This window comes from Rhinatrema bivittatum, chromosome 3 (genome assembly GCF_901001135.1).
Source record: "Rhinatrema bivittatum chromosome 3, aRhiBiv1.1, whole genome shotgun sequence".
In the NCBI taxonomy this organism is placed as follows: Eukaryota; Metazoa; Chordata; class Amphibia; order Gymnophiona; family Rhinatrematidae; genus Rhinatrema; species Rhinatrema bivittatum.
The window spans coordinates 24650733-24676948 of NC_042617.1; the positions used below are offsets into that span (position 1 = coordinate 24650733).

General features: G+C 43.6%; 1 protein-coding gene across 3 annotated transcripts in view; it reads right to left on the reverse strand.

Annotated features, from left to right (window-relative positions):
• Positions 1-26216, reverse strand: part of TRMT61B (tRNA methyltransferase 61B) — a 103459-nt gene that overhangs the window by 26221 nt on the left and 51022 nt on the right. For 2 of the 3 annotated variants that reach the window (XM_029592970.1, XM_029592969.1), the window contains exon 5: positions 7996-8195. In XM_029592970.1, coding sequence (XP_029448830.1) covers positions 7996-8195 — 200 coding nt within the window. Of the gene's footprint in view, positions 1-7995; positions 8196-12308; positions 12361-26216 lie in introns of those variants that run through there. The other variant, XM_029592971.1, reaches the window with a different exon arrangement.

The window sequence follows — 26216 nt, forward strand, 5'->3', positions numbered from 1 at the left end:
CCGTTCAACCTCCATGCTGTCAAGTGGAGGGATGCGTGTAACGGGTGTAGAAGAGTGCCTTGTTCCTGAAGTAGAAGATCTGGTTGGTTCGGAAGACGTATTGGAGTGTCCCGAGATAAGTGGAGAAGGTAACTGTACCATGGTTGCCGTGGCCATGCCGGTGCTATAAGAATCAATTGAGCTCTGTCCATTATGCACTTCTGAATTGTTCTGGTGATCAGAGGTATGGGAGGGAAGGCATATAGCAGACCCGACAACCACGGAATTAGGAACGCATCCTGTGCCATCCTGATGGCGCTTGGTCTTATAGAACAGAAATTTTGAACTTGTGTGTTGAGTTCCGTTGCAAAGAGATCGATGGATGGGGTTCCCCATTTTCTGAAGACACTGTGGGCAACTTCTGGATTGAGAGTCCATTCGTGCGGATGGAAGATGCGACTTAGTTTGTCCGCTCGTGTATTTGCCATGCCCGGTAGGTAAGTGGCCTGTAGATGTATGCAATGTTGATAGGCATGTTGAAAAATGATTGTCTCCTTGCAAAGGGGCCAGGAACCCGACCCCCCTTGTTTGTTGATGTAGAACATTGCTACTTGATTGTCCGTATATATCATGACCCTGCAGCCCTTCAGATACGTTTGAAATGCTTGTAGGGCGTTCCGAATCGTTCGGAGTTCTAACAAATTTATTTGCAAACTCTGTTCCGCAATGGTCCATAGGCCTTACGTTTCGTAAACTTAGAGATGTGCTCCCCAACCTGTCCGTGATGCGTCTGTCGTCAGGACTGCATTGGGGATGGGCGGACGAAATCGTGCTCCTTTCGCTACTGTTGATTGAAAAAGCCACCATGCGATGTCCTTCCTCATGGCTGCTGTAAGAACTATAAATTGTGTCAGTGGTTGCGTGTATTGTTTCCACTGTCGCTTTAGTCCCCACTGTAGGCGCCTCATGTGTAGCCTGGTGTTGGGAACCATGAAATTGGCCGCCGCCATGTGACCCAAGATTACTAAGACTTGCCTTGCTGACGGCGTCTGAGTGTTGTTCAATTGTTGTAAAAGTCGTCGCAGCTGTATTCGCCTGTCCAGAGGGAGGTAAGCTCTGGTTTGTTTCGTATTCAGATATGCTCCTATGAATTGCAGTTGTTATATTGGTTGTAGGTGTGATTTTTGGAAATTGATCACTAATCCTGTTTGCAAACATCGTATGATCTGATGCAGGTGCTGTATCAGTAGCTCTCGAGTCGAGGCTACAATGAGCCAATCGTCCAGGTAGGAAAAGATTGTCATCCCCTGTTGTCTGAGATGCGCCACCACCACTACCATGCATTTGGTGAATACTCTGGGTGCCGCTGATAAACCAAAGGGGAGTACCTTGTATTGGTAGTGTCGATGCTGGTATTGAAAACATAGGTAACGCCAAGAGGAGGGATGGATTGGGATGTGTGTATACGCATCCTTCAGGTCGATGGAACACATCCAATCGTTGGGTTGTAGTAGAGGAAGAATCGACTTCAAGGAAACCATCTTGAATTTTTCTTTGATTAGGAATTTGTTGAGTTCCCGAAGATCTAGAATGGGCCGTAGGCCACCCGACTTTTTGGGGATTAGGAAGTAAGGGGAATAAAATCCTTTGTTCCGTTGAGTCCGGGACAGAAGCGTGATGGACTTCTGTTTGTGTAAGCTGGAGATCTCGTGTTTGAGTTGCACCTGATTTCTCCTGTTTGGTGTGGTAGAGAGGTGGGGTAATTCCAGTTTGTTCTGAAATTGAAGTCAGTATCCTTGACGGACAATGTCCAGTACCCATTGATCGGAAGTTATTTGTTCCCAGTATAGGAGGCGCTATTGAATCCATCCCGGTGGCATTACTGCGTGTGATGGTGGCTGTATGTTCAAAAAGACTGTGTCACCTTAGGTGTGGCAGTTTGCTGTTGACTTTGACGACGTGGAGTCCGTGGTTTCCCTCTCCTAGGCACCTGTGATTGATGATGTTGTTGAGATTGCGGTCTCTGATATGCTGGGTATGACTGAGGTCTGAAACTTTGGAATGATCTATAAGGTCTTCGTCCATATGACGACTGTCGATTATATGAAAAGTAGCGTTTGGAGGTGTTGGAAGCCGGGTGAGATTGCAACGACTGCACAGCTATCGCCTCTTCTTTCAATTTACCCACTGTTTCCTGGAGTTTTGTGCCAAAGAGGTTATCCCCTGTGCAAGGGAGATTGGCCAGTTTTTCGTGGACATCCTCCCTTATGGAACTAGAGCGCAGTCATGCTGTTCTTCGTGCTGCTATGGCCGTCTTCATTCCCTCGTATACCGATCGGAGTAGATTTTATTTATTTTATTTATTTTATTTATTTAGAGTTTTTATATACCGGCAATCATGAAAACATATCTTGCTGGTTTACATAGAACGGGGGTGCAATAAATACAAAAAATGATAATAAATACATGGAACTAGAACTGTGGTGACAGAAGGTACAGTTACATTTAACAAGGGAAGCCGAACTTGGAAGGAAGAAGAGAGGAGAGACTAGTTAACAAAATACAATATAAATGTAGTATAGAATAAATATTAAATACAAACGGCAAGGTGTTTTATGAGTCATTGGATTGTGTCATTAGGTTGTGTCCGGAAAAGCTTGCTTGAATAACCAAGTCTTAAGTTTTTTCCTAAATGTTGGGAGGCATGGCTCCTGTCTGAGGTCTGTAGGAATGGAATTCCACAGTAGAGGGCCAGCTGTGGAGGTGGCGCGATCTCTTAGGGTGATGTGTTTGGTCGTTTTCGCTGGGGGAACTAGTAGGGAGCCTCTATAAGCATCTCTGGTAGGTCTAGTAGAATTATGTAATTGGAGAGGGAATTGGAGATCGAGAGTGGTGAGTTGATGTATAGTTTTATAGATGATGGTTAAGGCCTTATACATGATGCGGAAGTATATGGGTAACCAATGTAGCTCTTTCAAGACGGGGGAGATGTGGTCTCTTTTCCTTGTGCCTGTCAGAATACGGGCTGCTGAATTTTGCACCATCTGGAGTGGTTTGGAGTAGGATGAAGGTAGACCTAGCAATAGGGAATTGCAGTAGTCCAGTTCGAGAAAATGACTGCTTGGATGATCGTTCTGAAATCGTGAGCGTGGAAAAGAGGTCTTATCCTTTTTAGGACCTGGAGTTTATAGAAGCAGTCTTTAGTTGTTTTATTGATGTGTGCCTTGAAGTTTAGCCGGTTATCTATTATCACTCCTAGGTCTCTGGTTTGTGTGGTAAGAAGATTGGAAGGAAGAGTACTGTTGTTTGTGTTTTCAGGCGAGATGAGTAGGATCTCAGTCTTGGAGGAATTTAAGATGAGGTGTAGGCTGTTGAGTAGTTGTTTGATTTTTTGGTGGCATGATTCCCAGTAGTCAAGAGCATTAGAGTAAGTGTCTTTAATAGGGATGATGATTTGAATATCATCTGCGTATAGGAAAAACTTTAGATTGAGGTCAGTGAGAAGTTGGCATAGAGGAAGAAGGTAAATATTGAATAGAGTCGGGGATAGTGAAGAACCTTGTGGGACTCCTATAGCAGAGTCAAATCTTGAGGATTCCTTGTTTTGGAGTTTAACTTTGTAACCTCTATTGTTGAGAAAGGTTTTAAACCAGGAGAAGACGGTGCCGCTGATTCCTATGGATGACAATAGGTTTAGGAGGATGGCATGGTTGACCGTATCAAACGCTGCGGATAGGTCTAGCAAGATTAGTAGGAACGAGTTTCCTTTGTCAAGGCCCAATAGTATATGGTCTGACAAAGAGATGAGGAGAGATTCTGTGCCTCGATTTTTTCGAAATCCGTGTTGTGGGGCGAAGAGGAGATTGTTGTCTTCTATGTAGTTTGAGAGTTGAGTGTTAACAAGTTTTTCCATGATCTTGGCGATGAATGGGAGGTTAGCTATGGGGCGGAAGTTGATGGGGTCCTTGGGTCAAGGTTGGGTTTCTTTAGGAGAGGTGAGATTGAGGCCATTTTGAGATCGTCTGGGAAGGATCCTTGGGCTAGAGAGCAGTTGATGATGTTTGTCAATGATGTAGCTATTGTGTCTGGAATGGATAGAAGTAGTTTAGTGGGGATGTGGTCTGCAGGATGAGATGAAGGTTTCATTCTTCTCAGGATGGTTTGTATCTCAGTGGAAGAGACGGGCTCAAAAGTGTTAAGGCTGGAGTTTAAGAAGGTCGGGTGTTGGTATGTTGGGAGGGCGTCTACTGTATTGGAAGGCAGTTGGGTTAAAAGATTGTCGATTTTATTTTGGAAAAATTGGGCCAGTTCTTCAGCTTTGGATTGTGCCATGTCGCTGGGGATTTCTTGCGGTATGGTTTGCGTGAGGCTGGATACATAAGCGAAGAGGGCTTTAGCATCAAAGACCAGGTTGTGAATCTTAGATGCAAAATAATCTTTTTTTGATTTTGAGGTGAGGGCTTTGTACTGGTATAGTGTAGATTTGTATGATGAGATGGTGATGTCACTAGGAGTTTTACGCCAAGTCGCTTCTTTCTTTCTTAAGCTTTGTTTTAGTTTTCTGAGTTCATTGGTGAACCAAGGTTGTCTGTTGGAGGCATTGGTGTGAGATTTTTTTATAGTTGAAGGGCAGAGCTTCTTGTGTCTTGTGTCTTGTGCACTCTTCCATGTCATGCAGAGTCTGCGGTGGTTGATCCCCAGTAGATGAAAGCATCCCTTTTGTTGCCTGGATGCATTCGTACATGTATTGCACCATCAACAAATTCCTAATCAGACTTCCTCCCCTGCTTCTACGGCAGGGGAGGAAGTCTGACACTACGTGCATATCCAGCATAGCTCTCTGCTTCTACGGCAGGGGAGGAAGTCTGATACTACGTGCATATCCAGCATAGCTCTCTGCTTCTACGGCAGGGGAGGAAGTCTGATACTTCGTGCAAATCCAGCATAGCTCTCTGCTTCAATGGCAGGGGGAATGAAGAAAAGTGGATCTATATACAGACAACAACCAACAGGGACTGAGTTGCATAGTCTGGGTAGACAAATGGGCATGGGTGTAGCTTGCTTATTGCGGCAGTTACTACCCCTAACTAATTTAAGCTATATATTACACTTAGATGCAGCTCCAACACTGCTCCTTGCATTAATGGTGGGGGTGGAAGGGAAATAGAACCAAAGGGTTACTAAGAGCCAAGAGTAACAGATAAGTATGAGAAAAAAAAAAGTGCAAAGCTTGCTGGGCAGACTGGATGGGCCGTTTGGTCTTCTTCTGCCGTCATTTCTATGTTTCTATGTAGAATTGATGGTGCATGATCCTCGCGGTCAGCATTGCATTTTGGTAGACTTTACATCCCACGTCATCCAGATACTTGTTGTCTTTGGTGGGTGGGTACGTCGCATGTAGTTTAGTTTTCCTAAAGTGCTGCATCGCAGATTCCACTACTACCGACTCGTGAGGGAGTTGTGGGAGCGCATATGGCGTGTCTTTCCTAATGCGGAACTTTATGTCCGATTTCTGGGACACCACTTGTAATGACTGAGGTGTTTCCCAAGATTTTAAAAGTAAATGATGAAGTAAGTCATGCGGAGGAAGCGTAGTAGGTTCTCCCCGGACATCAAATATCTTCAATAGCCCCAGGGTCTCAGATCTGGGGTCTGGTTCCTTTTGAATGTGCAACTGTAGAATTTTACCCATTTTTTCCAGAAATCTGGGATAGGATAGGTCCTCCGGTGGGGAGTATGGTTCTTGCAGCAGTTCTGGTGCGTCTGAGGGAAACCCCGTTGAAGAGGACGGTGATAGGGAATCTTCCAGAGGTTCCGGATGTGTGGGTGAGTGAACTGGGGTCGCTTCTCTTGGGAAGGCAGGCGGTTCACTCTCTGGGTCCCTCGGAGGCATAGTAGTAGTGTCGATGGTCGAAACTGGAGTTGTTTTACCTATAGTAAAGGAAGCCTCTAGTGTTTCGTAGAAACCTGCCAATGATTGCGATAATTGCCAAAAGGTGTCTTTGGTTGCTGGAGGCATGGTAGGTTTTCCCGTATCCTGTGGTGTAGGCATCTTTAGCGGTCGGGATGTGTCTCCCTGTTCCCCCGAGGGGCTTGTAGATGATCTGGATGCCAGCGATGAAGTGAGGCATATGGGTGATTGTTGTGACCTCGGCCTATGGGAGGAAACGACCGATGATCTGGAGGTAGAAGGGCTAGCGTCCCTATCTCTATGCCTTGGTGGCCCAGTATGATGATGAGAATGGTGCTTATGTCTATGCTTATGGTTTTGTCCCTTTAGAATAGGCCGAGTATGGGTGTGTCTAGACCTTTTGGACGAGGCATCCGATGTCCGGTGACTCACTGGAAGTCGATTTTGACCTGGAATGGTGTTTACGTTTATGAGGTTTCCTCCGTTCCTCTATAGTGTAAACGCCAGGTATCGGTGGGTTTCTGCTGGACTTTCCAGATAGTGAATATAACTCTGGTCTGCGCTCCGTCGGAACTGTGACACGTGTTCTAAGTCCTTCAGTGTCCGTTGGCGACTGCTTATGTGATGATGGGACTGGCGCCGATGGGTTCAACTTCTGCCTTGTTGGTGTAGGCGCCGCCGGTGGCGATGTGCTGCCGTGATGTGGCGGCTCCAAATGACGTGGCGCCGTCTTGTGTGGCGCCGCCCTCTCCGTGCCGTGTCTGGCTCTTTTCGGCGCCTTGTGGCGCAGCGGTTTTTCCGAACCTTGCTCCAGAGCAGTGTGTTTCCCGGATCCCTCCTGGGACGGCGTCGAGTGACTAGACGAACGATGACGGTCGGATAAGTCCGAGCCCTGCTCCCCAGATACCTGTCTCTCCAAAGGTTTCTTGATCCGGAGGTTTCCCATGAGGCAGCCCTTCGCACATCTTGCGAAGTTCTCTACACCGGGCCCGGTGAAGAATGAAGGACGGGTCTGACAGGCTCAACAATTCCTTGAGCCGATAGGCCCTTTGTTTTTTTGCCCTGGGTGACATACGGGCGCAGAAGTCGCAATTCTCCACATCATGAGCGCCGCCGAGGCACCGGTAACCTCGGTCGTGGCCATCTGTGACAGACATTACCTTGCCGCAGCGACATCTCTTGAATCCCGATTTAGACATTGAGGAGAAGTATGGCTCCACATGCGATCCCGCGCGCGGAAAGAACAGACTGAGGAGAATCTGTTACTTCCCGCGCGGGAACACATGCGCAGCCGCAGGGGGGAACAAAGTTTAACCTCTGCTTTATAAGCTCCGCCTCCCGGACCTGATTGACAGATCCCAGGACAGCATGGCTAATTCAGCCCTGCTATCGACGGGAAACTATATTTTAATTTGAATGAACTCTGAAACCGCCCTGAGCAAATTTTTTTGTAGGGTACAGTATATAAAATGCGAGAGGATGAAAGATGCAAGCCTGTGTCTTCCCCCTGGCTTGGCTTCGATGGCATTTTGGGGGAGACAGAGTTTAGGGGGTGGGATCAGAGCATACTGGCACTAAATGGAAGGGCCTTTTTTGTAAAGACATCAGGTGGACAGGTGGAGTCACAGGATGCTGGCACTCAGGAGGTGGGGGGGGGCGGAGTTCAGGGGATGCTGGCACTTCAAAGTGGGAGAGTGGGCTTTTTAAACCAATGTGAAGTGAGGAAGATGGATCATGGGAGCTATGCATTAAACATCAAGCAGATGGGAAGGTGTTACTTTAAGACTGGAATTAGCCAGTTAATGCTGTTGTTTAAGCAGCTAACCCCAGTCACATAAATCACAAGCCTAAATTTTTAAGTGGCCAAAATTTGACTGGCTAGATTTAGGAGAATTTTCAGCTGAAAACCTAGCCAGTTAGGTTCAGCTAAATATTATCCTACTGACAACTGGTTAAAATTAAACGATTAATTTTATTGCTCAGTGGCTTTTTGAAAATTAATCCATATGTTTCTTCATATCCTTCTGCATCGCAGAGCTATTGATGCAAACAGAGTAAACTGCCTTTGAATGTTGCTGAATACATTTACGAAGAAGGTTCCTTACCGACTTCAAGCTCCTCAGTTCGCTCTTGATTATAAATCACTGCATTTTGTTGAGGCTCCACTCTTCGGGATATGCTGCCATCTTTCTGTTTAGATGGTACCACTAGCCAGTCTCTGTGAGTAACTTCACAGATCTTTTCACACAGCAGAGGAAGCTGGCAGGCACGTATTCCTTCCAAAAGATCAATGACCTGTGTGATGCTTTAAAGTGAAAAATAAGTAAAACAAGAACTGAAATAACAGTTTCTCTGTGGACAAGCCAAACAACTGATATGTCATCCAACAGCACAGAGATGGAAAGCTCTCTCAAAGCTCAGAAAAACTGAGAAAATCTTTATAAGCATATGTGGACCTTCACACACAGCCACCTCCCACATGAATCTCTTCGATCTTTTTCTTTCTGCTCTTGTGAAATGGCAAAAATTGCGCTCTTGTATTTTTCCAACTGTTAATCTACTTTCTCTTTCTTCAGTTTTTCTTTATTTTAGCAAGTGTTCTAAAATAAAGTAATTTAGATCAGTGGTCCCCAACCCTGTCCTGGGGGCCCACCAGCCAGTCGGGTTTTCAGGATATCCACAATGAATATGCATGAGAGAAAATTTGCATGCACTGCCTCCATAACATGCAAATTTTCTCTCATGCATATTCATTGTGGATATCATGAAAACCAGACCGGCTGGTGGGGAACTTCCCTGCAGTAAGACTGTATATGAGAAAATTGTGTGTCTGTGTTTTTGGGAACTGTTCGGTGCTTTGCGAAGAAGTTTGAAGAAGTTTGAAAAAACCCATTTGTGGGTAGATACAATCTCAAGAAAGAGTTTTAAGTCACTATTCACTTAAAAAATGTAATCACGTTAAAAAATAGAAAAAATATTCACGGGTTGGAGGAGGTCGGTTTATGATTAAAAATTGCCATACATTGCTGGATGCGATGATATGAAATTACTGGCAGCCGACGGCCCTTTGCCCTTACTATGTCACAGGAGCTACCGCCGCCATTGGTCGACCCCAGTGACATAGTGAGGGCAAAGGGCCTTTGGCGCCATTTTGATTACTGGCAGCCGACAGCCCAAGTCCAGGAGATTGCTCCCGGACCGCTCCTGGACCGCCGCTGGACCACCAGGGACTTTTGGCAGGTCTTGGGGGGGTCAGGAGGGTGGGGGTTGTAGTAAATTAATTTCGGAGGTCTTGGGGGGCGTCAGGAGGGTGGGGGGTTTGTTAGATTTTTACTTTTTTATTAAAGATTTGTCTGCGAGCCAGATGCAGCCATCAAAAGAGCCACATCTGGCTCATGAGCCATTGGTTCCCGACCCCTGGTTTAATGGAACACAGTCAACATGGATTTACCCAAGGGAAGTCTTGCCTCATAAATCTGCTTCATTTTTTTGAAGGGGTTAATAAACACATGGATAAAGGTGAACCGGTAGATATAGTGTATTTGGATTTTCAGAAGGCATTTGACAAAGTCCCTCATGAAAGGCTTCTAAGAAAACTAAAAAGTCATGGGATAGGAGGTGATGTCCTTTCGTGGATTACAAACTGGTTAAAAGACAGGAAACAGAGAGTAGGATTAAATGATTAATTTTCTCAGTGGAAAAGGGTAAAACAGTGGAGTGCTTCAGGGATCTGTACTTGGACCGCTGCTTTTCAATATATTTATAAATGATCTGGAAAGGAATATGATGAGTGAGGTTATCAAATTTGCAGATGATACAAAATTATTCATAGTAGTTAAATCACAAACGGATTATGATACATTGCAGGAGGACCTTGCGAGACTGGAAGATTGGGCATCCAATGGCAGATGAAATTTAATGTGGACAAGTGCAAGGTGTTGCATATAGGGAAAATAACCCTTGCTGTAGATATATGAGGTTAGGTTCCATATTAGGAGTTACCATCCAGGAAAATGATCTAGGCATCATAGTGGATAATACTTTGAAATCGTCGGCTCAGTGTGCTGCAGCAGTCAAAAAAGCAAACAGAATATTAGGAAATATTAGGAAGGGAATGGTTAATAAAACGGAAAATGTCATAATGCCTCTGTATCGCTCTATGGTGAGACCACACCTTGAATACTGTGTACAATTCTGGTCGCCGCATCTCAAAAAAGATATAGTTGCAATGGAGAAGGTAAGAGAAGGGCGACCAAAATGATAAAGGGGATGGAACAGCTTCCCTATGAGGAAAGGCTGAAGAGGTTAGGGCTGTTCAGCTTGAAGAAGAGCCGGCTGAGGGGGGATATGATAGAGGTCTTTAAAATCATGAGAGGTCTTGAACGAGTAGATGTGAATCGGTTATTTATATTTTCGGATAATAGAAGGCCTAGGGGGCACTCCATGAAGTTAGTAACTAGCACATTTAAGACTAAGCGGAGAAAAATTTTTTCCCTCAATGCTCAATTAAGCTCTGGAATTTGTTGCCAGAGGATGAGGTTAGTGCAGTTAGTGGAGCTGGGTTTAAAAAAGGTTTGGATAAATTCTTGGCGAAGTCCATTAACTGCTATTAATAAAGTTGACTTAGGGAATGGCCTCTGCTATTATTGGCATCAGTAACATGGGACCTTCTTAGTGTTTGGGTACTTGCCAGGTTCTTGTGGCCTGGTTTGGCCTCTGTTGGAAACAGGATGCTGGGCTTGATGGACCCTTGGTCTGACCCAGCATGGCAATTTCTTATGTAGAATTCAAATATTTAATTTAATCTGGATACCTTTTAAGGCTTGGTGATATAGTATAGCATCACAGCCTATCAATCTGATTTAAATTTAATTTGAAACTATTTCCAATTTTGGGATGAAGATGAGCTGGGGCAACGAGGCTGACTAAAGGGTTATTAAAAATTTGTGAACTTCTTATATTGTTATCACATTTATGATTTTTGTATTTTACCTGAATACTGAGTTGTTCAATTAAAAAATTAGAAAAATAAAAATATTTAGCTGTTGTGTCCAAACTGCTGCCTCCATCTTCATTAGAGGAAGTGACCCCTATTTTGGACACCATTTCAATCCAGGGATGAAATGGTTCAAACTCATTCAGTATAACAAGATTCTTTTCCTCTCAAGGATGACATGCCTCCAGAAGTTCCTCTTGATTTATCCAATTCCCAAGAAGGCTCAGATATCTCCAGTGCCTCACTCCCATTTTGTTCAGAAGACAAAACAATCTACAACTCTTCCCAATGATCCCTCCTCTCAGCAGTCTAGCAGTACATCTTCTCCTGAAAACATGTACTATCCTACATTTGTGCAGAAGATGGCTAAGGAAATTCCCTTTCAAATTACAAAAACATCTGAACCTATCTTCAGCTTTCTCAAGTACATTCATGTGCTTAGATAAGTAGGGCAGTTCCAATATACAAGCTACTCCAGGAAGTTGGATCTTAAATACAGAGATCAACCAACTCCTGGGTATGATGAAGTTCAGCTTCCCCATCACTCTGTAGTAGTCGAGTCAGCCTTAAGAAAAGCTAAATGCTCCAAAATGCATTCAAACATCCCTCTTAGCAAAGACACCAGGATATTGGACAGTGTGGAAAAGGAGCCATGCTAAGCTCTAAAATAGCAGCTCATGATTCAATATATGTACATTTATCTGCAAAAATGACAATCTCTAGCAGAAGAACTTATAATAGATAAAATTAACTGTTTTATTCCTGCCATTCAGGAGGCAGAAGATTGCAGCAAATATTTAATGAAATTGGCTTACTACGCCTATAACACTTTTTCTAGAACTTCGGCAGTAGACATTCAAGCCAAAAGGCTCGCTTGGTTGTATGCATCTGGTCTCTGGGAAAATGTACATGAGAAGCTTGCTGATGCTCCACCATGCACGGGAGATAATCTCTTTGGGAGAAAGTAAACAGTTCATGTTATTAAGGAACACTGCACTACCCTTCTTACTATTTCAACAACCCTCCACCTCCTGAAAGTGTCAGCCTCAAGTTTATAGAAAGCAATATTACTATCCAGGAAGAATGTATCAACAGTACTCTTATCCATACCTTTGTTTTCAAAAGCAGCATCAAAACAGGCCACATTCCAAAGAGAGGGGGCAACCTAAGCTTCTACAATAGATACAGACCAAAGCCAATCCTAAATTTTGACTACAACTTGAAAACATTCTTCCCTACTTCCCCTAGATGTGCTTCTGGTTTGGGGAAAGTCTTCAGTATTTCAAATGAGCATGATCTTTAAAAATAGGCCAATGGGTCCTAAAAATTATATAATCAAAGATACTATAGCAGTGTAATTCAGCAGTCTGGTTTGTATTCAGTGATTTTATTTACAGTGCACATTACTGAACAAATGCTTACCTTCAACAGTAAACACATACCAATAGCATTCGGATACAGATTCTGTCTGAACCTGTCAAAACAGAAATAATAATTCTTGGTAATCCAGCTTTTTCTGATCTACCAACAACTTTGTCTTCAGAACACTACATTCCAAATCTCACAATCTGTTCGTAATCTTGGAATTATCTTTGACCCCAAATTAGACATGAAAATGCATATTAAATCAGTACTTCAGACTTCAAGCTCAGTCTTTTTAGGCACATTAAGCCCTTACTTGAACATGACGACTTCAGAACTGTACTTCAGTCTCTGATTCTTACTAATATTGACTGTAACTCTCACTATGTTGGTCTTCCTCAATCTCAATAAGATCCCTACAACTTGTGCAAAACCTAGCTGCTCATCTACTTACTAATACCAGACTACATGATCATATCACTAGTATTTTCCATTCTCTCCACTGGCTACCCATACAATGGAGGATAATATATAAAACACTTTCCACAATACACAATCTAATACACAATGTCAACAGTCCATGGTTGTGTGCAAGTCTTCACTTCTCTGTTCCTACATGAAATCGTAGATCACAAAACCAATTTCTGCTTGAAATACCCTCGCCAAAATCAACCAGACTCTCAGCAACTTGTGAGCGTGCTTTTTCCATTGCTGGCCCCATAATATGGAACTACATACCACTCCATATAGGATCTATACCTGGTGCTAGGGACTTCAAAAACATTTTAAATACCATCTATTCAATCAGGCACCTAAAGATTTTAACAGACCATAAATACTTTTTCTCCTCCATGTCCACAGTCCAGTTTTCTTTAAACCATTTAGGTTTTTCTTTTCAAGTCTATTCTTGTATGACAGTTCATTTTCCTTTGTCCTTTATTTTTACCATTATATTTAATATCCTCTTGTGATTATTTATTATGAATGTTTTATTATGTATGTTTCTTTTGTAACCTGCCCCGAACATTAGAGGGCATGGGCAATAAGTCCTTTTTTAAAATTAAAAAAATTAGGACAGTAATGTTATACAGGAACTGCCTTCTCCTGGAAACCTGGGCCTAGTCTACTGATCCCCAGCTGGGCTCTCTCTCTTAACCTCTCCAGCAGGGAACTGCCCACAGAGCTTGCTCCCTCTGCAGGATTTAAGGTGGACCAGACATCTAGCCTGGTCCCACACAGGTTAAGGAGGGCTCTAGGGCCACTCCATCACATGCCCTCCCCCTCAACTTGAATCCATTTGGGGCAAGCATATTCATTCACCCTGGAATCAAACCAAGGAAGTGGCTTCCCACCCCAAAATGCTTTTTCTGGTAACCCACCAACTAAACTCTTGGTTGGGTTCACAGTGGCGTGCTTACCCCCTCACATTAGGGTTACTTTCAACCACTCTCGACTTAACACTAAGCTCAAGATAGTGTCATGGTCTCCCTCTCTCCTTAGGATTACCCTTAACCAATCCCCAACCAGCGAGAGCCCACTTTGCCCAATGTCCACCTATAGTCAGTTATACAAGCCCATCTGGAACTCTGAGTTCCACTTCTCCTCTGGTAAGACTCTTACTTCTCTTGGGTGTTGTGGTTTGTCTTCCAATTCTCTCACTGCTTTTCTATGCAGATTCTGTGGCACGTCCTTCGAAGGATTTCCTGCATTTGTTTCTCCAGTACTCATAGGAACATAAGAAATTGCTATGCTGGGTCAGACCAAGGGTCCATTAAGCCCAGCATCCTGTTTCCAACAGAGGCCAAACCAGGCCACAAGAACCTGGCAAGTACCCAAACACTAAGAAGGTCCCATTTTACTGATGCCAATAATAGCAGAGGCTATTCCCTAAGTCAACTTGATTAATAGCAGTTAAAGGACTTCTCCAAGTATTTATCCAAACCTTTTTTAAACCCAGCTACACTAACTGCACTAACCACATCCTCTGGCAACAAATTCCAGAGCTTAATTGAGCACTGAGGGAAAAAGAATTTTCTCCGATTAGTCTTAAATGTGCTACTTGCTAACTTCATGGAGTGCCCCCTAGTCCTTCTATTACCCGAAAATATAAATAACTGATTCACATCTACTCGTTCAAGACCTCTCATGATTTTAAAGACCTCTATCATATCCCCCTCTCAGCCGGCTCTTCTTCAAGCTGAACAGCCCTAACTTCTTCAACCTTTCCTCATAGGGAAGCTGTTCCATCCCCTTTATCATTTTGGTCGCCCTCCTCTGTACCTTCTCCATTGCAACTATATCTTTTTTGAGATGCTGCGACCAGAACTGTACACAGTATTCAAGGTACGGTCTCACCATAGAGTGATACAGAGGTATTATGACATTTTTCGTTTTATTAACTATTCCCTTCTTAATAATTCCTAACATTCTGTTCGCTTTTTTGATTGCTGCAGCACACTGAGCCGACGATTTCAAAGTATTATCCACTATGATGCCTAGATCTTTTTCCTGGATGGTAACTCTTAATATAGAACCTAACATCGTGTAACTATAACAAGAGTTATTTTTCCCTATATGCACTTGTCCACATTAATTTTCATCTGCCATTTGGATGCCCAGTCTTCCAGTCTCGCAAGGTCCTCCTATAATGTATCACAATCCGCTTGTGATTTAACTATTATAAATAATTTTGTATCATCTGCAAATTTGATAACCTCATTCGTCGTAATTCCAGATCATTTATAAATATATTGAAAAGCACCGGTCCAAGTACAGATCCCTAAGGCACTCCATTGTTTACTCTTTTCCACTGAGAAAACTGACCATTTAATCCTACTCTCTGTTTCCTGTCTTTTAACCAGTTTGTAATCCATGAAAGGACATCGCCTCCTATCCCATGACTTTTTAGTTTTCTTAGAAGCCTTTCACGAGGGACTTTGTCAAAAGCCTTCTGAAAATCCAAATACACTATATCTACCGGTTCACCTTTATCCACATGTTTATTAACCCCTTCAAAAAAATGAAGCAGATTTATGAGGCAAGACTTCCGTTGGGTAAATCCATGTTGACTGTGTTCCATTAAACCATGTCTTTCTATATGCTCTGTGATTTTGATCTTTAGAATAGTTTCCACTATTTTTCCCGGCACTGAAGTCTGGTTCACTGGTCTATAATTCCCCGGATCGCCCCTGGAGCCCTTTTTAAATATTGGGGTTACATTGGCCACCCTCCAGTTTTCAGGTACAATGGATGATTTTAATGATAGGTTACAAATTTTAACTAATAGGTCTGAAATTTCATTTTTTAGTTCCTTCAGAACCCTAGGATGCATTTGCTACTCTTTAGTTTGTCAATTTGGCTAACTACATCTTCCAGGTTCACAGTGATTTGATTCAGTTCATCTGACATTTCACCCTCCTGGTTCCTTCTCTCTAGAAATCTTTTCTATACTAATTTGTAGATCATTAACTCCCTTTGGATAAGCCTCTGCAGCAGTTTCTAAACTTTCTTGCATTCTGTTGATCCTGGCTCAGCTGCTCACTGGCCACTTCTGCCCGAGAGCTCTAGTCCTGAGTATCCAGCATGGAGATCTGGTCCTTGAGCTCCTTAGCCTCCTGTTGCTGCTCTGTAAACTCCCTCTCTTCTGCTGCCACCTGTTTGGCCTTCTCGTTCCCTTCAGTCATCAGGCAACTCTTCATGTTCCCAAAGCAGTCAGCTGTGTCACAGAAGGAGAGCTGGGACACCAAGTCCTTCATCTGCCTTTAGCTCCTGCAGTCTCAGCAGGAGGTGCAACTGGCCCACCTCAGCCAATGACCCCTCATGCTTGCTCGTCATATCACAAAGCTGCCCTGGCAGTTTTTCGGCCAACAAGGCACCTCCTTCCAGTGCTTTCCGGCTCAGGTGCTCCTTCAGTACCAGAAACTGACATTGCATTGGCTTGCTTTTTTCCCTCCATATCAAACATGTTTTTGTACATTCCTTGAGCCCATGCTCCAGTTCCTGGATCTGCTTGGCTGTCGTCACCTGGGTTTGCCTGCATTCTGCAGCCAGTGCCTCACAGTGGGCTACCTCGTGGGCAGTCTCCTATGGGAATTTGGTCATCTCATCTTCTGCCCCTCATAGTGTCTGCGTAGTGTGCCCAATTCCTTCTTGCAGGTCTGCCTCCTGCAGGACTGCCTCCTCTTTCTTTCAAGCACTGTCCTCCCTGAGGCCTACCTCCTACCCATGGGCATGCAGCTCAGCATTGGTGGCCTCCGTTCCCGAGCCTTGGCTTGCTCCTGGCTGTGGCTCCATACGAATTCCTCCAGCTTTCTCTACATCTATACCAAGTTGATTTGCAGGGCAGCGATTTCCTTTTCATGCAGCTCTGGTGGAGTATAGGTTACCTGCGCGCAGTCTATACTCTATAAAAGCTGTTGCTTTGGGGGGCGCTGTTCCATTAGCAACGGAGATAGACGCATGAAACTCGAGCTCTCCCTCCCAGATCTAATTTGAACTACTTAAACTAATTTTAGCACCCGGTATTTCATAAGGTGAAGCAGCTACAGGCTCCTGAACTAGCAACTATGGCAGCGAAAAGAAAAACTGCAGACTTAAAGCAGTTTTCTTTTACCAAAGTGCCAAAGCTGACCGACGTTCCAGCAGACAGGCCTGAGCAGGCCGCAACAGATGACACCGCGGTAAATTTTGGAGAGGCTACTGGCAATGCGGCAGATGCCGAAATTGAGCACCCCGTGATTATCACTCAGCTGAGAGATGACATTTGGGGGTGGTTTATCGAGTTTCGAACAGAACTCAAGAATCATAAAAAAGAACTGCTTGCCTCCATTTCAGACCTGCGTGAGGATTTTGCAGCGCTGGGACAGAGATGAAGTTGATGCCAGGACTGATAGCCACGCAGCAGCGCTGAACACATTAAATATGCAGCAGGGACACCTAGAAATGGAATTCACCACAATGCAAGATAAACTTGAAGATCTTGAGAATCGTACACGGAGGTGAAATCTGCGAATTAGGGGGGGTGCCTGAAATTCCAGCATATTCTAATGTCCCTGAGGTGGCTGAGAAAATCTGCAGCTTTATACTTATGGAAGGAAACTTACAAGATGAGGCAGAGCCTGAACAAACCAGTGGCATAAAATTGGAGAGAGCACACACAGCTCTTGGACCAAGATTGGACACTAAACCACGAGACATCGTGCTTTGCTTCCATAGCTACACCCAAAAGACTTTAGTAATGGACGCAGCTAAAAAATATAATACCTGGATGTGGGAGGGCCATCCCATTGCCCTTTATCAAGACCTGGCCTCCTCTATGCTTAGGAGGAGGTTTGAAATGAGAGAGGTAACCTCCTTCTTGAGAAATGAAAACATAAGGTACAAATGGACTTTCCCGTTTGGATTACAGTTTGTGGTGAAAGGGGTGTCACACAGAGTCAAGATGCTGAACGCGGCAGTGGAGGCCATAGAGAAGGCCGGTTACAGCTTGAATATTACACCCGCCAAGTCCCCTCCAAAACAGCAGAGAATTGTGGCTCAGCCAAGATGGCATAGAGTCTACCAGGGTGGCAGGAGGCTTCGGCGACATTTGGAACATTCAAGGGCAGCCCTCTCAGACTAAGGGTGAAAGGAAGAGGATACAGAGGCGACCCAGTTCATTAGGCTTTTAGTATGGATGTACTACCCAGCTGTGTGGCTTCTGATTATATATGTGACTGCCACAATATTATGTCCTTTTTGATGAAGGAAGCAGGTTTTGATTGTATTATACTGGTTCTGATTGTTTATGTTTGTTATGAACTACTTAAGCTCTGTATGTTACTACTATTGTGGGAGGGGGTCTGGTAGTGGCCATCCCCGACTGCTATGGGGGCACTCCCAATATAGGAGCAAGCCATCCTGTTTAATGGATGGACGGGAGGAGGGAGGGGGGGTGGGATAGTCTCTTCTGCAAGAATGTCCATTAAGCGGCATGTCTTGGAGGTTAATTTCTGGAGCTAGAGCGTATATACCCACGGATGACTAGGGATCCTTATAATTTTGCTACATGGCAGGGATAATAGAAACGATGGCAGAAGATGACCAAACAGCCCATCCAGTCTGCCCAGCAAGCTATGCACTTTTTTTTTCCTCTTACTTGTTACGCTTGGCTCTTCGTACCTTTTAGTTCTATTTCCCTTCCACCCCACCATTAATGTAGAGAGCAGTGTTGGAACTGCATCTAATTGAATATGTAGCTTAGTTAGGGGTAGTAACCGCCTCAATAAGCAAGCTACACCCATGCTTTTGTTTACTCGACTTTGTAATTCAGTCCTTGTTGGTTGTTGTTTATATATAGATCCTCTTTTCTACATTGCCCCTGCCGTTGAAGCAGAGAGCTATGCTGGCTATGCGTTGAAAGTGAAGTAACAGACTTTCTCCCCTGCCGTTGAAGCAGTCAGCTATGCTGGCTGTGCATTGAAAGTGAAGTAACAGACTTTCTCCCCTGCCGTTGAAGCAGAGAGCTATGCTGGCTGTGCATTGAAAGTGAAGTAACAGACTTTCTCCCCTGCCGTTGAAGCAGAGAGCTATGCTGGCTGTGCATTGAAAGTGAAGTAACAGACTTTCTCCCCTGCCGCTGAAGCAGAGAAATATGCTGGCTGTGCGTTGAAAGTGAAGTATCAGACTTTCTCCCCTGCCGTTGAAGCAGAGAGCTATGCTGGCTGTGCGTTGAAAGTGAAGTAACAGACTTTCTCCCCTGCCGCTGAAGCAGAGAGCTATGCTGGCTGTGCGTTGAAAGTGAAGTATCAGACTTTCTCCCCTGCCGTTGAAGCAGAGAGCTATGCTGGCTGTGCGTTGAAAGTGAAGTAACAGACTTTCTCCCCTGCCGCTGAAGCAGAGAGATATGCTGGCTGTGCGTTGAAAGTGAAGTAACAGACTTTCTCCCCTGCCGCTGAAGCAGAGAGATATGCTGGCTGTGCGTTGAAAGTGAAGTATCAGACTTTCTCCCCTGCCGTTGAAGCAGAGAGCTATGCTAGATAGGCATTGAAAGTAAAGTATCAGTCTTATTTGGTTTGGGGGTAGTAACTGCCGTAACAAGCAAGCTACACCCCGCTTTTTTGTGAATGCAAATCCTTTTTTTTTTCCACATTTCCTCTTACCGTTGAAGCTTAGAGCATTGTTGGAGTCGCATTAACCGTGTGTATGTATACTGAATAAGGGTATTATCGCCAGGTAGTAGCCTTCATTCCCGCGAGCCACCCCCTCTTCATTCACATCCTCTAGACTTGATGGATCCACAGTGTTTATCCCACGCCCCTTTGAAGTCCTTCACAGTTCTGGTCTTCACCACTTCTTCCGGAAGGGCATTCCAGGCATCCACCACCCTCTCAGTGAAGAAATACTTCCTTACATTGGTTCTGAGTCTTCCTCCCTGGAACTTAAGCTCGTGACCCCTGGTTCTGCTGATTTTTTTTCTGCGGAAAAGGTTTGTCGTTGTCTTTGGATCGTTAAAACCTTTCAAGTATCTGAAAGTTTGAATCATATCACCCCTGCTCCTCCTTTCCTCCAGGGTGTACATATTTAGATTCTTCAATCTCTCCTCATAAGTCATTCGATGAAGACCCTCCACCTTTCTGGTCGCCCTTCTCTGTACCGCTTCCATCTTGTCTCTGTCTCTTTGTAGATACGGTCTCCAGAACTGAACATAGTACTCCAGGTGAGGCCTCACCAAGGACCTGTACAAGGAGATAATCACATCCCTTTTCTTACTCGATATTCCTCTATGCAGCCCAGCATTCTTCTGGCTTTTGCTATCGCCTTGTCACATTGTTTTGCCGACTTCACATTGTTTTGCCGACTTCAGATCATTAGACACCATCATTAGACACCATCTCTCCTGCTCCGTACACATCAGCCTCCCCCCCCCCCCCAATCGAATACAGTTCATTCGGATTTCCACTCCCCAAATGCATCACTTTGCACTTCTTGGTATTGAATCTCAGCTGCCATATCTTCGACCACTCTTCCAGCTTCCTTAAATCCCGTCTCATTCTCTCCACTCCTTCCGGCATGTCCACTCTGTTGCAGATCTTAGTGTCGTCCGCAAATAGACAAACCTTACCTTCTATCCCGTCTGCAATGTGTTCACAAAGATATTGAACAGGCCCGGTCCCAACACCGATCCTTGTGGTACACCGCTTAAAACCGCTCTCTCTTCAGAGAGAGTTCCATTTACCATCACACATTGTCTTCTGTCCGTCAACCAGTTTGCAATCCAGGCCACCACCTCGGCACTCACTCCTAAGCTTCTCATTTTATTCACCAGTCTCCTGTGCGGAACCGTATCAAAAGCTTTGCTGAAATCCAAGTAGATGACATCGAGCGCTCTTCCTTGATCCAATTCCTTGGTTACCCAGTCAAAAAAAGTCAATCAGATTTGTCTGACAGGATCTTCCCCTGGTGAATCCATGCTGCCTCTGGTCCAGCAATTCTCCGGACTTTAGATAGTTCACTATTCTCTCTTTCAACAGTGACTCCATTACTTTTCCCACCACCGAAGTGAGGCTAACCGGTCTGTAGTTACCAGCCTCTTCTCTGTTCCCACTCTTGTGAAGCGGGACCACCATCGCTCTTCTCCAATCACTTGGCACCACTCCCGTTTCTAGGAATCTATTGAACAGGTCACACAATGGACCTGCCAGCACATCTCTGAGCTCCCTCAGTATCCTGGGATGAACCTCATCAGGCCCCATGGATCTGTCCACTTTCAGATTCTTCAGCTCTTCCCATACATTTTCTACTGTAAATGGAGTTACATCTACTCCATTCCCCTCTAGTTTGTTAACTAGCGACAGTCCTTCTCCAGGGTCTTCTTTAGTGAACACGGAACTGAAGTATTTGTTTAATATTTCTGCCATTTCTTCGTCTCTCTCCACACATTGATCCTTTTCACCTTTCAGTTTCACTATACCACTTTGAACGTTTCTCTTTTCGCTGATGTATCTGAAAAATGTTTTGTCACCATTCTTTATCTCCTTGGCAATCCTCTCTTCCGCTTGACTTTTTGCCGTCTTGATTAATTTCTTCGTCTCCCTCAGTTCAATCAAATATTCTTCTTTGTGCTCCTCCCTTTGGGATCTTTTATATTTCTTGAACGCTGTTCTTTTGGCCTTTATTTTGTCAGCCACCTCCTTTGAGAACCAGATAGGTTTCATTTTTCTTTTGCTTTTCTTTACTTTTCTAACATATAGAGTAGTTGCCTTGGTAATTGCTCCTTTTAGATTGGTCCACTGCTGATCCACATCTCTTTCGTTCTCCCAGCCTTTTAGTTCTTCCTCCAGGTACTTCCCCATTTCCTCAAAGTCCGTGTTTTTGAACTGCAAAACTTGGGTCTTTGTGTTTCTTTTCCGTATCCTTTTTGTGATATTAAACCATACCGTTTGATGATCACTGGTGCTGAGGTGGGCGCCCACCTGGACATCAGAGACATTATCTCCATTAGTGAGCACTAAGTCGAGTATAGCTCCTTCTCTCATGGGTTCCATTACCATTTGTTTGAACAAAGCTACTTGCAGGGCATCCACTATCGCTCTACTATTTTTAGATTCTGCAGATGGGATTTTCAGTCTACATCTGGCATATTAAAGTCTCCAACGATCACCACTCAATGTTTCTCAGGCCACTTATCTAGCAGGCATTCACAACGTAATAGCGACCGCCTCAGTCGTCAGTTCCAACTTCATGAGTGGTCCCTGGATCCTGTCGTAGTGACCAAGATATTTCAACATTGGGGTCAACCAATAGTAGACCTCTTTGCATCACAACTGAATTACAAAGTGGACAACTTTTGCTCCCTGCACAAGCAGAGAAACCGCTTACCCAGGGACGCCTTTGCTCGCCATTGGAATTTAGGCCTTCTATATAGGGATGTGAATCGGATCCGATATCGGATCCGATTCTGGTTCCGATTCACATCTCTATAGATGTGAATCGGATCCGATATCGGATGTGAATCGGATCCAATATCGGATCCGATTCACATCCCTACTTCTATATGCGTATCCCCCGATACCGCTAATAACCAAGACTCTAGTGAAGCTACAACAGGACAAAGGGTCCATGATACTCATAGCCCCATATTGGCTTCGACAAGTTTGTTTCCAATACTCCTCGATTTCTCGATCAGAGACCCAATTCGCCTGGGCACAGCATCCACTCTCATAACTCAGGATCAGGGCAGGTTGCGTCATCCCAACCTTCAATCCCTATCCCTCACAGCATGGATGTTGAAAGCTTGATTCTGCAACCTCTCAATCTTTCATCTAACGTCTCTCAAGTGCTTGTAGCTTCACACAAACCCTCCACACGAAAGAATTATCGTTCTAAGTGGAAAAGATTTACCATGTGGTGTACACAAAATGGTATTGACCCTTTTTCCTGCACTACATCATCTTTATTAGACTATCTGTGGCATCTCTCAGACTCTGGTCTCCAGACCTCATCTGTAAGGGTACACTTAAGTGCAATCTCAGCTTATCATAATACCATCGGGGAAGCACCAATATCTGTACAACCCCTTGTTAGTAGGTTTATGAGAGGTTTAATTCAACTTAAACCTCCACACCAACCACCAGTCACAGAATGGGACCTCAATGTAGTATTAACGAGGCTCATGCGTTCTCCTTTTGAACCCATGGATTCCTGTGACAATGCTGATCCAGACAACCAAATGGCAATGTTTTATAATCAACAAGTGGAAACAGTTTCTTACAAGCTTTTCCTGGAAACCTCTAAAATTTGAAAATGGGCAACTTCCCAAGAAATTTTTAATTTTAGTTATCTTCTAGAAAACCAGAATCAGATAACTGACAGTTTATGTTGTCAACTACAATTGCATGAATGATCACTATACAGCACAGGAACTTTTTCAAATTTGGGACACTCTGCAAATAAACCTCTTTGCAATGTTTATCATCAACAAAAGAGTCCCACACATAGTTCCAGGAGACCAGCAAGGGCAAATTGGCAGTGGATGATTTCTCAAATTGGTGGAACCTAGGCCTTCTCTATGTTTTCCCCCAATTCTGCTAATTTCAATGAATATTCAAAAACCAAGGAAAAACAAATGATTTTTAATAGCCTTGATTTCTATAGTCTCCCTGGTTCCAACGCCTAGCTATTCAACCACCTACCTATAAGGTTGCAAATATTGTCATTCTTTGTCACATAGTGCAATAGGAATCTACTATAATCTAGCCTTTAGGCTTTTGTACTGACTGCTTAGTTGCTGAAAGTCACTTTTTATGGACCTGGAATAATGATGTGAGAAGTTAGATGAATTGTTAGAAAAAAACTGAAAGGAGCAGCTACAAAAGTAAAAAATGTCCAAGAGGCGTGGTCATTGTTAAAAAATACCATTCTAGAAGCACAGTCCAGATGTATTCCACACATTAAGAAAGGTGGAAAGAAGGCAAAACGATTACCAGCATGGTTAAAAGGGGAGGTGAAAGAAGCTATTTTAGCCAAAAGATCTTCATTCAAAAATTGGAAGAAGGATCCAACAGAAGAAAATAGGATAAAGCATAAACATTGGCAAGTTAAATGTAAGACATTGATAAGACAGGCTAAGAGAGAATTTGAAAAGAAGTTGGCTGTAGAGGCAAAAACTCACAGTAAAAACTTTTTTAAATATATCCGAAGCAGAAAGCCTGTGAGGGAGTCAGTTGAACCGTTAGATGATCGAGGGGTTAAAGGGGCACTTAGAGAAGATAAGGCCATCGCGGAAAGATTAAATGATTTCTTTGCTTCGGTGTTTACTGAAGAGGATGTTGGGGAGGTACCCGTAATGGAGAAGGTTTTCATGGGTAATGATTCAGATGGACTGAATCAAATCACGGTGAACCTAGAAGATGTGGTAGGCCTGATTGACAAACTGAAGAGTAGTAAATCACCTGGACCGGATGGTATACACCCCAGAGTTCTGAAGGAACTAAAAAATGAAATTTCAGACCTATTAGTAAAAATTTGTAACTTATCATTAAAATCATCCATTGTACCTGAAGACTGGAGGATAGCAAATGCAACCCCAATATTTAAAAAGGGCTCCAGGGGCGATCCGGGAAACTACAGACCGGTTAGCCTGACTTCAGTGCCAGGAAAAATAGTGGAAAGTGTTCTAAACATCAAAATCACAGAACATATAGAAAGACATGGTTTAATGGAACAAAGTCAGCATGGCTTTACCCAGGGCAAGTCTTGCCTCACAAATCTGCTTCACTTTTTTGAAGGAGTTAATAAACATGTGGATAAAGGTGAACCGGTAGATATAGTATACTTGGATTTTCAGAAAGCGTTTGACAAAGTTCCTCATGAGAGGCTTCTAGGAAAAGTAAAAAGTCATGGGATAGGTGGCGATGTCCTTTCGTGGATTGCAAACTGGCTAAAAGACAAGAAACAGAGAGTAGGATTAAATGGGCAATTTTCTCAGTGGAAGGGAGTGGACAGTGGAGTGCCTCAGGGATCTGTATTGGGACCCTTACTGTTCAATATATTTATAAATGATCTGGAAAGAAATACGACGAGTGAGATAATCAAATTTGCAGATGACACAAAATTGTGCAGAGTAGTTAAATCACAAGCAGATTGTGATAAATTGCAGGAAGACCTTGTGAGACCGGAAAATTGGGCATCCAAATGGCAGATGAAATTTAATGTGGATAAGTGCAAGGTGATGCATATAGGGAAAAATAACCCATGCTATAATTACACGATGTTGGGTTCCATCTTAGGTGCTACAACCCAAGAAAGAGATCTAGGTGTCATAGTGGATAACACATTGAAATCGTCGGTTCAGTGTGCTGCGGCAGTCAAAAAAGCAAACAGAATGTTGGGAATTATTAGAAAAGGAATGATGAATAAAACGGAAAATGTCATAATGCCTCTGTATCGCTCCATGGTGAGACCGCACCTTGAATACTGTGTACAATTCTGGTCGCCGCATCTCAAAAAAGATATAATTGCGATGGAGAAGGTACAGAGAAGGGCTACCAAAATGATAAGGGGAATGGAACAACTCCCCTATGAGGAAAGACTAAAGAGGTTAGGACTTTTCAGCTTGGAGAAGAGACGACTGAGGGGGGATATGATAGAGGTGTTTAAAATCATGAGAGGTCTAGAACGGGTAGATGTGAATCGGTTATTTACTCTTTCGGATAGTAGAAGGACTAGGGGACACTCCATGAAGTTAGCATGGGGCACATTTAAAACTAATCGGAGAAAGTTCTTTTTTACTCAACGCACAATTAAACTCTGGAATTTGTTGCCAGAGAATGTGGTTCGTGCAGTTAGTATAGCTGTGTTTAAAAAAGGATTGGATAAGTTCTTGGAGGAGAAGTCCATTACCTGCTATTAAGTTCACTTAGAGAATAGCCACTGCCATTAGCAATGGTTACATGGAATAGACTTAGTTTTTGGGTACTTGCCAGGTTCTTATGGCCTGGATTGGCCACTGTTGGAAACAGGATGCTGGGCTTGATGGACCCTTGGTCTGACCCAGTATGGCATTTTCTTATGTTCTTATGTTATAAAGTTTTGGTGTGATTTTTGGAGTTCTAGTTATAGGAGACTCTCCATGTTAATGACTCTTGTAAGACCACTGCACAGCTTGATTATATTGAAGAAACCCTTATCTTGGGTGGGTATATACTGAAGTTTTGCCATAATTGCCACATGTTCTGTCCTGGTTGATAGGTATTTCTTTATGCTTTTAAAGTTAAGGTTATAATACCTTTTGATGCAGCTCTCCAGCAAGACAGAGCATATTAGAGGGTCTCATTCTTTATGAACTGTGATTACTTGTGAAGCTCTCAATAAATTACTCTGAAATGATTTATCGATAATGGTCTTGAAGTACTGGACAGCCTACAAGCTTCATATCACACATCCTTTTCTTCTGCTGTATATGAACGTCAACTAACTTCATCCAGGCAG